Genomic DNA, 16,846 nt, shown 5'->3' with positions numbered 1-16,846 from the left:
AAATTGCAGCAGTCCACCGTGCAATGAGAAAGCCTGAGGACTAGGTAGCAAATGTTTCGCAGAGAAGAGAAATCTATTTCATGTATTGTTCTTTATTCTGAGGTTATTTCCTTCTCTTTTGGGGTTGAAAGGAAGCCCTTTCTTTTTAGAAAATGATGATTTTAGGTTGTTTTGTTTCTTAAAGCTTTTACTTGGAAAAATAAAAATCTGGAAGCTTAATATCAGTCCCTCAGTTTTTGGGTTGCATTAGCTGCAAGTCTGGGAACCTGGTCTAATTTTGAGTGTTCTGCTAGCACCTGTAGGTACCTCCTATTGCCACTTATGTTCTAAGTGCTTATAAATCACCTGCTTCGTAATCTGCAGCAGAATCTCTCTGAGGATTGACATCAAGCTTGCAGCTCTGGAGTTTATGGTATCCTGGTCTGTAGTTTCCTTATTTAAGAAAATTGGGACACTGCCTATTTGCAGTCCTCTGGTATCCCTCCTGTTCTCTCTGATTCCACAGATCCTCCAGGACGGCACCTAATGCAAGGCAGTTCCCTTTGCTCTTCTTATAATGTTCTTTTCCCTATAGAGTTGGACATGCATATACATGTTGTTTGGGGAATTTGCAGCACATCCAATGAAAGCATAATTCCCAACTAACAGTCAAACCCTTTTCTTTGGAGCTACCCAGAACACACCTACCCTCTCTTTCGTATGACAGCCCTTCAGAGACTTGAAGACAGTGTGTGACTCTCCTGTGAGTTAAGAGCACGGGCTGAGTCAGACAGACCCGAGTGACAAGCCCAGCTTCACTCTCTTTCAGCTGTGAGAGCCAAGGTAAGTTACTTGATTTTAATTTCTCTCTAGTTCAGTTCTTTAGCTGATTTAGAAAATGAGAGTAAAAAAACCGCTTTATTGGCTTATCGTGCAATAAATAAGATGATGTATGTGAAGTGTTTAACATAGTGCCTGGCATAGTAAGCACTCAGTAAATGCTAGCTATTTCCCCCTCTTTATTTATAAAGAGCTGGGTGGGCATTTTAAGTGTCAGGGCTGTGTGTGTGTGGGGGGGGGAAGGAAGTAGGGAGGATTTCTATTTCCCTGAATGATCAAAGAAGGCAGAAGATCCTAAAGTAGAGCAGGTATTTCTTTAGCCTTAGGTTGTCTGTTTTCAGTTATCTGGGTGCCTATTTGCTAGGGCTCTGGGAGAAGATATTGTTGAGAATCTAGGGAAAGGCTTGTTTTCAACAGCTGGAAAGCTATTTGTTGACATATTGAACCATCTCTTGTTTATTCTTATTTCCCCGAGCAGCTAGCCATGCAATCCCCTAAACTCAATTACCTTTTGTGAGGCAGGAGCATGACACCTCCTAGCCATATTGATTAGTGTAGACTGGGTGGGACGTGAGGGACCTGAGAGATGGTAAGCAGCAATTTCTGGGCTTTTCCTTCCTTAGAAGGCCTGTCTTCTCTGTGTTCTTAGAGACTCTGGCTTTAATAGAACAGAAGTCTATGCCTCAAATGGGCTGAGCTTGCAAGAACCCTCTCTCAGTAGCTTCCTTAGAAGCAGGGTGATTAAAATAGTCACAATGGGCCAGAACCTGGAACCCTGGAGTGACCAGTGCCAGAAAGGTTTTCTAACTGTAGCTCTTTGCCCATACTGGGTTTTGCAAGCAATTGCATGATATGAACTCTGAATGCCATTGCAGCCAGAAAAAGTTTGGAAGGAGACACACCCAACTGTGAACAGACAGAGGAATGGGACTTGTGGGGATGGGGGTTGGGGCATTCTCAGGACTTTAGCTTTATCTGTGGGGAGGATTTCAAGTCTTTATCCTAAGTATATATTCCTAGATTACTTATGTAATTATTAAACATAAATAAAAGTTAGAGAAAGAACAAATTATTTTTAAAAACAAACCAAAAATAAAACACAAAATCAAGTAGTACAACCATTAAGCTCGTTGGGGTAGAAAGGTTGCTTGGGTGTGGGGGATATTGGGGATCCCTAGAGAGAGCTTACAAAGAGAGGAGTGAAAAGTGCTTGAGAAAGAACCCTAGGGAAACATAGCTCAAAAAAAATAAAATGAACTTGTGTTAGTTTTTTCTTTTTGCATTATGGGTCCATTATAGACCAATGAGAAAATACAGATAAGAAAAATGAAAATAAAACATCCTCTCTAATCCCATCATTCAACTGTGGTCACTGTTGGCATTTTGGTATATATCCTTCCAGATTTTATTTTTTCCTATGCAAAAATCTACACATTTATTTTTATAAAAATTAGATCCTCATGTACACATTAGAATGTATTTTCAATGGCTACATTAGTGGCTACTACAGTTGCACCATGATTTGTTTAATCATTAAGCAAGTTGTGTTCTAACATTAGGCATTTAAGTTATTTCCAAAATTGTTGTGTTAGAATAATGCCCTGGAGCTGTGTGACATGGGGAAAGCTAGTTAACCTCTCTGTGCCTCTGGTTTCTCATCTGGAAAATGAAGGTGCTAATAGAACCTACCTCACAGGGATGTTGTGTCAAATGAGAGCATGTAGATAAAGCACTTAGTGCAGTGCCTAGCACAGTAAACATTAGCTTTGATTGTTAGGTATATTAATAATAATAATAGTTGTTGTTGTGAGGCCATTGTTAACAGAATGCTATTCTGTGACTTTTTTTTTTTTTTTTTTTGGCTTTCGGGGGAAAGGAGAGTGACTGGAATTTTTCTTTTGAGTACTATAGTGTAGTGAGCTCTGGAGTGACACAGAACTGTGTGCTTTTGGTCATGTCAATTCACCTCATGGAGGCTCAGTTTCCTTACCTGTATACTAAGAATTAAAAGGACCAGCTTACAGGGTAATTGTAAACATCAAATGAGATAATGTTTGTGAAGTCCTCAGCCCCGTTCTTGGCATGTGGGAAGAGTTCAAGCAAGATCAGTTGTTGTTGTTGTTATGATTACCACAAGGCTCCAGCCATCTGTCGTAAGAAAGTTCCTTGCTTTGTGGTGTGGGGGAGATGGCAGTGAGCAGAGTGATCAGAGTTTCTAATCACTTCTCTGAGTACAGAGAGATAAAATGGTTTCGGTCAGAATGACCAGGGCTAAAATTGTTTTTTTTTTTTTTTTTTAATGTGACTGTGGTCACATAGACTTCTCCAAGCTAATTTCCTCGTGTATAAAATGGGAATGATGCCAGTGCCTACCTTACAGGTGTTGCTGGGAGGTCGGAATGATATAATGCATGTCTAGTGCTTAGCCCAAGTGCTCAGTTTTTGTTGGTCACTAATTATGAGGTTTATAATGACCTGAATGCCTCCCTTGTCAAACTCTATATCCCTATAGAGGGATATAGAACAGGGCTGCTTGAACTTCACCTGGAGGCTTTGCCCTATCCAAGGCTCAGGGACCAATTCTTCCCTTAGACTGAGGGTTTCTCCCCTTCGACTGACTGCACCAATTCAGGACAACTAGAGGACTCTGATAAACCTTTCTGCTAGTTCTACTCTGACCTTGTGCCCTAGTTCTAGAAAGCAGGCCGTAGCCCTGTTTGTATGAACAAGCCCTCACCTGGTATGCTCAAGGCTGGTGTTTTTCTTGCTAGTGGTCTGAAATCCACAGAGTCTGAAATCCACGGAGCACTGCTGTTGAATCCTAGTCCTGTGGCAGGGATACTGGTGGCTGGATTCCCCTTCGTGTCTCTGACCCTGGGGTAAATTGCCTTTGTTATCATGACCATTACAGGGCTCTATTAAGGTGTGTGCTTCCCATCCCCCACTGACCATCCTCCCAAACCCTCTTCTTCTGCACCTGAACCTCTTTAAACATTTCTGATGCTGCTCCACTCAATCTCCAGCCTCAGTTCCCTTCCCTCAAGCCCTCTACCTATGCTTGTATGTCATATCAGTTGCAGTGCCTGGATCCCAGGACTCCTGTGTCTGCTCAGCCACAGAGGCTATATATCTTGTTTCCTGAGCCAGGACCTTTCTTGTCTCATCTCTTTAATTGTGTTAATCTCCTCTTTTCTCTGGGACTGCCAGAGGCGGGCAGAGTAGGGTGGGGCACAGGCTGGTGGGACTGTTGGGGGCAACGGGGAAGAGGGGTGGAGTTGCATAGGCCAAGTGCTAAAGTGGAGCTTCTGGAGGACTGTCAAGTGAAAGGCGGCCAGAGGCAAGTGTCAGAGCCTATATAGAGGCAGGAATCTGGGACCAGAAAGACAGAGCAAGCAGTAGCAAGTCAGGAGCAGTGGGGCGGGTGGGCGGGCAGGCTGGCTGGCGGGCAGGGGGGCGTGGCAGGGGATAGCAAAGGGAGATTGCAAAGAACAGCTGCTGGTATTGGGTCTTACTTTAAGGAACTGGCTGGGCACGAGGTATAAGTTAATTGGCCAGAATAAAAGAGCTAGGGGCGCATAGGATACTCTCTGCCTCTCCTCTGTCACTGGCAAGGTAAGATCTTTCTGGGTTTTGCCTGGTAGGAAACTGTGGCATGTTCAGAAATTTTTCTGAAGATGGGAAATGGAGGTCTGTGGTTGCTCTTTTGACTCATCTTTCCCATTGCACCAATTATTACAATAACCATGGTGTTAGCAGGAGTCCAGCATTTCTTTTATTACACCTCATCTTGGGATTGTCCAGGCTGGAGACAGACGCAGAGGTTTCGGTAGGGAGAAAGGGGGAGAGGTGGATCCTTATAGCACAGTGGTGAAGAGTAGGGGGCTCTGGAACTGAATGGACTCAGGAATCCACATGTTTGCAGAGAAATTATTAAGCTTCTTTGGGTCTGAATTTTCTCATTTGTAAGATGAAGACTACAACCGAAATCTCTTAGTGTTGCTATGGGGACCACATGAGATGATACATGTAAAGTGCCTGGCAGAGTGCTTGCCAGTCAGTGCATGCTAAAGAACAGTTCACTGTTAGCATTTCTGTTGCAAGTTTTCTCATTATTATGGAATCACAATTCCATGAGTTGATGACTTTTGTGACATTGTCCCAAAGTAGCAAGTTTCTGGTTTTGGCGTGGGTAGGCTGTGGGAACATGTCAACATTGTGTAATATTTGCATTGGCTTCCAAGCCATGTGTTCAGAAGCCCCTTTTGGGGCTGCTTATTGGAGCAGGCTGAAGGGGTGAGGCTCTGGGATTGCCCATCCGCATGTCATCAGAAAAACTTGAAACTTGTACATGCTAGAGACTAGGCTTTAAGTGACCCATGGTCTAGGACGCCAGAGAAATAATTGAATGCAAGCTCAGGGATGCCGAACACTAGGCAATCCCCAGGAGGGGGTCGGAGTCAATGATATACAGTTTGTCACTGTCACAGTGACCCCATTTTAGCCTTGAACTTGGCGAATCTGAGAAAGGTGGTAAAATGGGGATAATAATATTATCTGTTGCCCAGGAGATTGTAAGGCCCAAATGGGGTAATGCTTACAAAGGCCCTCACATTATAGGAAGTTGTGGACAGTTGTCTAAAGTACAGTGCCTGGCACATACTACGGGAAGCAATAAATAGTAGTAATGGGGTGGTGGTTGCTGTTATTAATAACAATAATGAAAATAATAAGCAGAAGTTTCAGTTCATGGAATGTTGCTCTCAGTCGTTGATCACATAAATGTCTCCCTTTTCCTTAGGAGAACATTTAGGGCCATCAGAATAGTAAAATGAAGATTAAATCATTGGCAGAATTTAATGAGCCCCAGGAACTAATGATTATCTTGGGGCAAAGGGCTTTCTCATTCAGGCCTGTCAGTACCTTGGCTAGCTTGTGAGTACTGCCTTGGGATAGAATACAGCCTAGGAACCTGCACTTCTTACACTTGGCCAGAAGGTGGTGCTGCTGCTTTATTTGAGTCAGGACTGTCCAGGCTCCTGGCTGCGGAGTTTGCTGGCGTTTATAGCATTTACAAACCGAGAAGCTGTGCTGTGTAACTGGGCGGGTTGGTTTGAAAAGGATAGAGGCAGAAGGGGTATTTGCACCAGCTCCAAAGTTGTTGATAGCCTCACCTTCAATGCCATATACCTGACAACGCATAAAACAGGTCTCCACCATGAACAATTTGTCTATTTCCCAATATTGGCTTTTGACCTCTAAACTTGTTTCTTGTTTACAGATTTCCTTGCCGCTTGGCCTTCAGCAGGAAGGGGCTTCCTCTACACTGTCCTGTTGCTGTGGCAGACATGTCAATACCCTTACACTCACTGCAATTCAACAATACAATGAGGGAGGAAAATGTTGAGCCCCCAAACAAGCGGATGGCCTTCTCTAGACCAATGACAGAGACCAGAGCAGATGTCCAGATTCTGCATTCTCATATACAGTTGCCTATAGTCTCGACTTCAGCCTCAGATCCTGGAGGGACATCCATACAGTTGATGACATCTCCAGCCTTTGACACCATGTCTGCACCTCTAATGGGAGTACCAAACTCTGGAGCCTTGTCCCCACCCCTAATGCCAACCTCAGACTCTGGGGAACTTTCCCCATTGCTAATGCCAGCTTCAGACCCCGGGGCACTGTCCCCATTGCTAATGCCAGCCTTAGATTCTGAAACATTGTCCCCATTGCTGTCTACTTCAGAGTATGGGTTAATGTCCCCAGAGATGATGACAATTCCTGACTTTGGAACAATGTCCACAACACTAATGGTAGCACCAGATTCTGCAGAGATATCACCATTGGCAATGCCAACGCCATCCTCTGTGGTGTCTACACCTATAATGAGCACTTCATCCTCTGAGGCAATGTCCACACCATTAATGCTAGCCCCAGATTCTGGAGAGATATCCCCAATCCTAATGCCAGATATGAATCCTGGAGTGATGTCTACACAGCCAGTGCCAGCTCCCAGCTCTGAGGAAATGTCCCCATTGCAAATTACAGATGAAGACACTGAAGCAATGTCCAAAGTACTAATGACTGCCTTAGCCTCTGGAGAGATATCTTCGCTGCTAATGTCAGGCACAGACTCTGAAGCGATATCCTCACTGATAATGTCAGCCCTGGCTTCTGAAGGAACACCAACCCAGGAAACAAGCATCCCAAACTCTGGGGGAATGTCTACCCCACTCATGTCAGACCCACGTGCTGGAGTAATGCCTTCACTTTTAATGTTAGCTCCAGACTCTGAAGTAATGTCCACACCGCTACCGTCAGTCCCAGATGCTGGAGAAATGTCCATATTACCAAAGCCAGCTCCAGATGCTGAAGCAATGTCCCCAGCAGTCATGATGGCCCTACCTTCTGGAGTGATGCCCACCCAGATTATGTCAGTCCAAGGCTCTGGAGTGATGTTCCCATGGTCAACACAAAATCTAGACTCTGAAATCATGTCTACTCTGCCACTGAGAGGTACAGCCTCTGAGGTGATGTCTGCACCACCACTAAGAGCTTCAGACTCTGGAGCAATGTCCACACCGCTAATGGGAGCCCCAGCCTCTGGAAATATGTCTGCATTGCAAAAGACAGTTCCAGTTTCTGGAGCCATGACGACCACCCCACTGATGACAGTCACAAGCTCTGGAGTGATGTCCACAGAGCAAATGTCAGCCACAGCCTCTAGAGTAATGTCCACACAGTTAACAATGTCCAAAACATCTAGAGCAAGGCTCAAACGCTCTATGAAAGCCACGGCCAAACAGCGCACGAGAGCCTCAGCCTCTAGAAAGATGTCCACGCCAGTGAGGAGAGCTCCAGCATCGGGAGCAATGTCCACCCAGTCAATTATGGCCACAGCCTCTGAAACAATGTCTGTGCCACAAATGAGAACCACGGCCTCAGGACTGACATCTGCACCACAAACGAAAGCCATGACTTCTGGAGCAATGTCCACCCCACTAATGACAGCCCAAACCTCTGGATCAACATCCACACTGTTAATGAGAGACGCAGCCCCAGGTATGATGTCCTGTCCACAAATGAGAGCTCTGGCCTCTGGAGCATTGTCCCAGCCACTAATGACACCCCAAGCCTCTGGAACAATGTTAATGGAACAAATAACAACCACAACTTCTGGAGCAGTGTCCACACTGCCAATGAGAGACACAGCTTCTGGAGCTCTGTCCATGCCGCAAATGACATACACAGCCTCTGGAGGGATGTCTTCACTGCTAATGAGAGATGCAGCTTCTGGAGCAATGTCCACATCACAAATGACAGACACAGTCTCTGGAGGGATGTCCATGCCACTAATGAGAGCTCAAGACCCAGGAGAAATACCTGCATCACTAATGAGAGCCACAGCTTCTGGAAAGATGCCCAGCCAGCCAGTGAGCACCCAAGATCCTGGAGGAATGTCCATGTCGTCCATGAGATCCATGACTGCTGCAGGTATGAAGATGAGTGCCCCAACCTCTGATATGATGTCCACACCAACAAGGAGAGCTTGGACCTCTGAAACAATGTCCACACCACTAATGAGAGCCTCAGGCTCTGGAGAGAGGCCCTCACTGCTCACAAGGGCTTCATTCTCTGGAGAGATGTCCCTACCACTAATGAGAGCTCCAGCTTCTGGAGAGATAGCCACGCCTCTGAGAGCCCCAGCTTATGGAGCCATGTCTGCTCCACAAATGACAGCCACAGCCTCTGGAATGCTGTCCATGCCACAAGTGAATGCTCCCATCTCTGGAGCAATGTCCATGCCGCTAATGAGATCCACAGCCTCTGGAGGGATGCCCATGCCACTGATGAGAGCCCCAGACTCTGGAGTGACATCCGCACCACAAATGATGCCCACAGCTTCTGGAGACATGTGCACACTACCAGTGAGAGCCCCAGCCTCTGTAGGGGTGTCCCCACCACTAGTAAGAGATCCAGCCTCTGGAACTATGTTCACACCACTAAGGAGACCCTCAGCCTGTGAAGCTGTGTCCACAGAGTTAATGAGAGCTTCAGCCTCTGGACATATGTCCACTGCACAAACAACAGCCATGGTCTCTGGAGGGATGTCCAAGCCATTAATGAGAGCCCCGGCCTCTGGAAAAATGCCCATGCCTTTGATGTCATCCATGGCTTCCAAAGAGATGTCTATGCCACTAATGGAAACCATGGCCTCTGGAGCAATGTCCACTTTGCAAACCAGTGTTGTGAACTCTAGATCTATGTCCGTGCCACAAACAACATACACAGTGTCTGGAGGGATGGCCACAGCGCCAACCACAGCCTCTGCTTCTGGAGCAATGTCCACGTCATTTATGAGAGCCTCAGTTTCTGGAATGATGTCCATGCCACTACCGAGAGCCACAGCCTCTGGATGTGGCATGGGGGTGTCCATGCCACAAATCACAGCCACAGACTCTAGAGGGATGTCCACACCACTAATGAGGGCCCCAGGCCCTGGAACAATGTCCACCCCACAGACAGCCTTTGGAGTGATGCCCACTCTGGAAATCAAAGCCGAAGACTCTGGAGAGGCATCCACCTCTCACATTAACATCACAGCCTCTGGATCAAAGCCCAGACCACACATGACTGCCACAATTCCTGAAACTACAAACCCACCACGAGAGGAAGTGCCATCCTTCGGAATGTTGACCCCAGCACTTTGTTACCTCTTAGAAGAGCAGGAGGCAGCCCGGGGCTCATGCCCTGTGGAGGAAGAGATGGAGATTGATGAGGAGAAGCAAATGAAAGGGTTTTTGGATGATTCAGAGAGAATGGCATTTCTGGTGTCACTTCATCTGGGAGCACCAGAGAGGTGGTTCATCTTGCAGATGGAGGTAGGACACCCCCTCTCAGATGAAAATAAATCTTTCCTGAGAAGATCCCAGGGCTTATATGACTCCCTGTCTGAGATAGACGTCCTCAGTGCTGTTCTTTGCCATCCCAAACAGGGCCAAAAGTCAGTCAGGCAGTATGCCACTGACTTCCTGCTGCTGGCCCGACATTTATCTTGGTCTGATGCCATTCTACGGACCAGGTTTCTGGAAGGACTCTCAGAAGCTGTTACCACCAAAATGGGTCGGATCTTCCTGAAGGTGGCTGGCAGCCTAAAGGAGCTGATAGACAGGTCTCTCTACACTGAGTGCCAGCTGGCGGAAGAGAAGGATTCCCCAGGCAACTCAAGCCAGGTCCTGCCAACAGCCTGTAAGCGGAATAATGAGGAGGCCACGGAGAATGAATTGAGCTCTCAGCAGCAGACTGAGGAGGTAATGGGGGGGAAATCCACTGAAGGTTTTTGAGCAGAGAAATAAGGAGGTCATGATAGGGAATATATCCTGCTTCCTTGAGTAGAATCAGGAAAAGGCAAGGGGGAGGCATGGCGCTCCTAGACCATGAACCCCAAGCTGGAGTTTCATCAAATGAGCATGGCTCTGCAGTTATTTTGGGTATATTAACTACTTTGAGGAGCAGTGTCAAGCCCAGCTTACTGAGGATGTGGGATTGTTGAAGTACCAATTCTTCTGATTATGAGGGAACTGGCTGGCCTCAGTCCCAATTCTCCCGTTGTTCCAAGTCCAATTCTAAGAAATGGGTCTTTTGGGAGCTGGGGCTCATCTACAGTAACATGTGTTGTGGAGTCAGGTCACTAGGTAATTAGATGACCCTAGTCCTTGGTCATACTGTATGCAAGTGAGATAAATTAGCAAAGTGCCTTGATCTGCTAAATTACAGAACTTATCCAGGCAGAACACTCCTTGTCATAGTAAGTGTGGCTCTTACCTCTGTTGTCTTTTTCTCACTCCCAGCACCAGCATGTTCCCAAACGTTGTTACTACCTGAAAGAGCATGAAGACCCCCAAGAAGGTCTTCATGACCACCTTGGACAGAGCACAGGCCATCATCAGAAGGCCCATACCAACAAGTAAAACTCCATGGAATCTTCTCCTGTGATATCTGACTCGGCTGCTAACTGGAGGACTGGTTCCTGGACCCATTCCATTCAACTACATCATAAACCTTGTTGCCTTCACCCTTCAGCCTCCCCCTCCAGGCACATCCCACTTTACCTCTCACTTGGCTGATTTGACCTTCCCTTTCACCCACATGCCTATGACCTGCCTTGACAATCAGAGTGTGGACTACAAGAGTATGGTGTGTGAGGTTCTGAACTCTCATCACCACCGAGGCCAGTACTAGTTCTTGGTACAGGGGGAAGTGTAGGCAGGATAAATCATATCTTACCTCAAAACACCTTAGAGAGGCCGGGCGCGGTGGCTCATGCCTATGATCCTAGGACTGTGGGAGGCCGAAGTGGGTGGATCACGAGGTCAAGAGATCACGAGGTCACCATTCTGGCTAACATGGTGAAACACCGTCTCTAATAAAAATACAAAAAATTAGCTGGGCATGGTGGCACGTACCTGTAGTCCCAGCTACTTGGGAGTCTGAGGCCAGAGGATCGCTTGAACCTGGGAGGTGGAGGTTGCAGTGAGCCAAGATTGCACCAATGCACTCCAGCCTGGCGATAGAGTGAGACTTCATCTCAAAACAAACAAACAAGTAACACCTTAGAGTATCTTGCCATGTGTCGGCAGGCAAACTTGAGAAAGACCTGGTTCTATTCCACCTGACAAGGGAGCCTATAAGAAGAGTGATGCCCACTCCTATACCACCCTTGTAATCCAGTAGACTTGCCCCATATGCCCCAACTCATAGCACCTAACATGGGTCTCCAGGGTCCTTGCCCTGTTTATAGTATCCATCCTGAACCATTCATTTTGACCCATAATAATAATAATAGTGACAGTATAATGGCTACTAGTTATTGATAGTGTATCGTGTGACAGGCACTGGGCTAAACTCTTGGCAAGCACCATCTCACTACACTCTTACCATAACACAACTTGTTATTGTGTTGTAAGCTTCTGACCTCTTGAGCTGTTGTTTATGGCCTTTGTCTTGTCCCTCAGTGCGGGTGCTCTAGCTCTGACCTCTGGGTGACCCCCTCAGTTGTTAATTGCCCTCGCTCCCCTTGGCTGTCATGCTTCATGGCCAGCACTCTTGATGAGGGTCTTGGTCTCTAAACAGGCATAGTTACAACATAATGTGCGCAGTGTTTGCTTTCAGGTGGTGGGGTTATGGGTAGTTTTTATTTTCTTCTTTCTACCTCTCTGTACTTTCCACATTCTCTACAGTAAGCATGTATTACATTTATAATCATAAAAGTAAATAAACTTCATTTATGAAAAAAGAGTTCATTGTGGCTACTAGAATTTGATTTTCTGAGTCCTTTATTCAACCAATATTAGTCATCTAACCTATGTCAGCTACTGTTTTGGGGACAGACATATAAGAATCCTGCTGATGTAAACATTCCATTCCAATGGAGCGGGGAGAACAAGAACACACTGAACTTAGATAGATTGAAATTGCGAAGACTGTGAAGAAAAGAAATCAGGACAATGGGGAATTTGATACAAATAGAACCAATTTATGTATTCAATAGTAGTACATATAATTGAGTTACTCAAAGATCTTTCAACAACAGGAGAGACGTAATTAGAAACTTAATATAGATAGTTAAATTGACAACAATTTGGAGACAGGATGGAGGAAGGGATCAGAGAGCAGCTGAGCCGTCTACTGCAATAGTCCAGGTGACTAACTGGCCCGGTGACTCAATCTAGGGTGGTGGCAGCAGAGATGGTAATTCAGGGATAGAGACCTAACCTTCTCTGAGGAGTCAAGTCCACTGCTCCATTACCCTAAGCTTTGGGTCTGATTTCGGAAGAGGAAAGTGATTCTCAGGAAAGATTGACAGACAAATTGGCAGACCCATGATACTGTACATAAGAATCTGGCTGTGTGGGTTGCCTGCAGCTGCCTCAGTCACTAGTGCTTTTGCCTCAGGAGAAAGAAGGTGTGATAAGTCAGGAACTATGAATTCCAGAAAGAGAGATGACCAGCCCTGGGGACCCACCTTTCCCCCTCCTCTCTGGGCCTGGTGGCTCACACCTAACCCAGTCTAAGACCAAGTGGAGTTTGGACGTCCTTTTTCAGCCAGGATTGCTCTTAGCTAGGAAAAGCACTGTCGAATTTTCTCTCTGCTCAAAAGAAGTGGATATTATAGACGTCACAACTTATGGCTGGAAAAATGTATACAGAAAGGACAATGTCCTAAAAATGAACCTAATTTTCTTATGGCCATGATAAATGGAGAAGGATGGCAACTCTTTTCTTTATTTTTCTCCGTAGCCATTCTTCTTTTTTTTGTTTTTGCCACTCCTCTCCTTCAAGCTAACATCACTAGAGATAAATGGAATAAATCAAGCCCAATCATACCCTGCCAGAGCTCACTCCCTGTTCTTCTACCCACCCTAAAAGTTTTATTTTGAAATGTTCATTTGCTATAAAATGGTGTTTCAAGTTTCTGCAGGCCTCCCTGGCCCATGGGTAAAAATAAAGTCCCATAAGTAGGAAAATCTCAGATGTCATGGATCCCTGTCCCCACCTGTGTTACAGGACCTCAGTCCCTTGAAGGTTTCCTCCAATTATTTGTGGCAGGTCTCAGAAGTTTCACACGCTTTGAGATAGTTTTCTCTTGTTGTTCTTTGATTTCTACCCTGTCCCATGGGGGTCAGCTGCCCACATTGCCACTTGAGGGGTGCCACTACACCCCATCCAGCTACTGGTGGGTGCCTATATCTGTGAGAACACAGAAACCCCTTTTCAGGGCAGGCATGGGTTCTGGGGTGATCACAGCTGCACACCTGAGTGGAGCCTAAGTGGTGCTACCGTCTCTTTGGCAGCGTTGGCTGACAGAACTGATGGCTCTGCCCAGAAGGGTGGAAATGCCTCTTTGAATTCTGTGCCACACATTATCACCTGGACACCGAAACAATATTGCTTCTCACAGGGGCCATGTGACTCAATGAGGCTCCTGTGAGAAAAACAGCTTCAGCTTCTTCCTGCAGCAATATCTCCCTGCCCTTGCTCAAATGTTCAGACTTGGTTCCTGTGTCAAGAACAATGGTCCTCAGGCCTTCTATCCAGACCCATGCATCAGCCCCCAGTTCTGTGTTCTTCTACCTGGTCTCTACTCCTGCTGAGTAGAGACTCACCCGAGGTGCTGTAAATCCACGAATGTCTTCTAAATCATTTTATTCCAGGTGACAACATGCCAGGAACCCTCTCCACACAACCAGTCTTTGGGGCACAGCTGAAGAGCAAATGCTACAATTTCCTGTTCCTTCATCCTTCTGCCATCCTCTCACCCACCAACCTCATTTCTGTTTCTGCTCCTCAGGAAACAGTATAGAGAACTTTCTCTTAAAGACCACTATTCCCATGCAAGTACAGGCTCAGGCTGCTGCAGAGTTATGAATGCCTCAGAAAGTTCCTAGTTATTTCTGCATGTCACTTTGGGCTCAGCCAGGCTCAGTCCACTGGACTACTGGACTACACTGGACTACTTTGATCAGATCAAATGAGGGAAACTTCCCCTCCATTTCTTCCAATGGATCATTGCTTGAGACATTGAGGCACTCTCAAGCTCATTCTCCAACCAGAATGTTACAGATAAAATAACTCACGCTATAAGAGATTAGACCCCCATGAATCATGTGTTTTCTTCCTCCTCACATAGTTTGAAAGCAATTTGAACAATTGTGGGACAGAGGAAGCAAGCTGCTAGATCTCTTATGACCAAAGGGAAGAGTTATAGGAGAATAGATATTGTAATAGGTTGAAATGACATTGAAGGGGGAGACTTGACTTTTTCTTTTCTTTTCTTTTTTTTTTTTTTTTGAGACCAAGTCTTGCTCTGCTGCCCAGGCTGGAGTGCAGTGGCACAATCTCAGCTTACCGCAACCTCAGCCTCCTGGGCTCAAGTGATTCTCATGCCTCAGCCTCCTGAGTAGCTGGGATTACAGGCACCCACCACCATGCCTGGATAATTTTTATTTTTAGTAGAGATGGGGTTTTGCCATGTTGACCAGGCTGGTCTTGAACTCCTGACCTCAAGTGATCAGCCTGCCTTGGCCTCCCAAAGTGCTGGGATTGCAGACATGAGCTACCATGCCCAGCCAAGACTTGACTTTGAGTACTTCTGTCCTTCCCTCTAACAAGCTGGATAGTTTTAAACAGACATGACACTGTATTTCTTGAGACTTCAGTTTCCTCTTCTCTAAAATAGGAGTAATGATCATTGTCCTCCAAACTTCATGGCATTGTGGGGTAAAGATTTGTGATAGTGCTTGGAAAAATCAAATGCAAGACATACAAATGCAAGATCTTGTTATTGTCTGTTGAAGGGGATCAGAATATGCCACCCCAAAATATGCCACTTTAGCATTGGGATTGTTTTGAGCTGAGGGCAATTAAGAAGTGCAATTAAGGAGTAGCAAATGCAGAAAGAGTTCTTTTCACCTCCATATGTGTAAAAGTAGGACATAAATTTCCCTTTGTGAAGATGTTTCTCCTCTCCTATACCATGAGAAAACAACCGTCATCACTAGAGACAGAAAGTCAGCACGAAGATAGGTCTGCATAACCAAACTTTTCTAAAATAACCTGTATCTTCTATTAGTTTCGTGTATATATATATATATATATATATATATATAGTTTTTATATATATATATATATATATAGTTTTTATATATATATATATATATAGTTTTTGAGGGTACAAGTCGTTTTGGTTACATGGATGAATTGCATAGTGATGAAGTCTGAGAGTTTAGTGGACCTGTCACCCAAGACACCTATATTTACCTTCCCACAATTTACTGCCCCTAGAAGCCCAAACCTCTTTTCCTTTGTTTTGTCACTTCTCCACAATTTACCTTATATTAAAAAGGCATATAAGCCCCTGGATCTCACCACTTCTTTGTGTCTTCACATCTTTTCTCTCAAAGCCCCTGTGCATGTAACAATTAAAATATTAATATCAAACAAAATTTGCATGTCTTTCCTCCTGTTAGTCTGTCTTTCATTAGTGTAATTTTCAGGTCCCAATTACAGAACTAAGAAGGTAGAGGAAAAGAATGTTTCCTCTCTTACACTTGCTTGGCCATGAGGGTGTTGGGAAGTGAGCGCGTTAGGATACAACTAGTTGGGACATATTCAGAATCCAATCTCTTTCGGGGTCCTATTTAAACTGTGGGGGGCAGGTTTAAAAGTAAATCAGACAAAACTGGCAAAAGCCACAGTTTGTTAGCACCTATAGAGCACTTAACTACTGAGCACTTAACACAGGCCCAAGCTCTGGACTAATTGCATTATCTAGATTATCTCATGTAATCTTTACAACAACTCTGAGAAGTGGGTGGTCTCATTAATCCTATTTTACAGACCAGGAATCTGAGCCACAGAAAAGTTAAGTAACTGGCCCAAGGCTACAGAGCTAAGAAGCAGTAGAGCTGGGATTTGAGCACTTGCAGTCTGACCCTAGAGCCACACATGCAATTGCTCCACTATATGTACAGCTTCGTTATTCAGAGCCAGATGGCTCCTGTGAGCACTCACCCTCTTCTCTTGAACAAATTTGCCACCGAACAGCAACCAATATTTGAAGTTCATAAAGTTGGAGGCCTGAGCAAAAATGGTCCTGCTTTTCTCTTTCCCTGCCTTAGATCCAGATGTGAATCTTCCTGGAGGTATTTGGGGAATTTCTTCAATATTCAAGGAAAAGAATCAAGAGTAGTGGAATTCTACTGAGCTCAAGAGATTCTGCCCAGGGTCTTGCTCTAGCCTCAGAGGCCAGTAGTCTCTGTTCTGAGCTCTGGCCTAAGAAGGAGGCTAAGATTCTTTCCTAAACATCTTCCCTTTGAGCAGATTGCATCTTGGGCCTAGATTCTGTGTGGAAGGGCATAGGATTCAGAAAGTGGAAGGCATTTTTATGGTTCCACCAGTAGCTGGCACTTATTTCTCCCTCCTCTTCACTTCTCCCTAAGGAAAGGGGAGATGTATATAAGGAAGA

General features: G+C 45.4%; 1 protein-coding gene across 1 annotated transcript; it reads left to right on the top strand.

The window, feature by feature from the left end:
• Nucleotides 1–788: 788 nt before the first annotated feature.
• RTL9 (retrotransposon Gag like 9) lies at nt 789–12,103 on the top strand. The gene is made up of 3 exons (XM_012451737.2): nt 789–822; nt 6,098–10,130; nt 10,671–12,103. The coding sequence occupies exons 2-3, from the start codon at nt 6,165–6,167 to the stop codon at nt 10,788–10,790; spliced, it is 4,086 nt and encodes a 1,361-aa protein (XP_012307160.2). The 5' UTR covers nt 789–822; nt 6,098–6,164; the 3' UTR covers nt 10,791–12,103.
• The last annotated feature ends 4,743 nt before the right edge of the window (nt 12,104–16,846 follow it).

This window comes from Aotus nancymaae, unplaced genomic scaffold, assembly GCF_030222135.1.
Source record: "Aotus nancymaae isolate 86718 unplaced genomic scaffold, 86718_ANA_hifiasm-v0.15.2.pri h1tg000004l, whole genome shotgun sequence".
NCBI lineage: Eukaryota > Metazoa > Chordata > Mammalia > Primates > Aotidae > Aotus > Aotus nancymaae.
The sequence above is the reverse complement of the archived record's forward strand: the minus strand, read 5'-3'. Positions and strand labels throughout refer to the sequence as shown.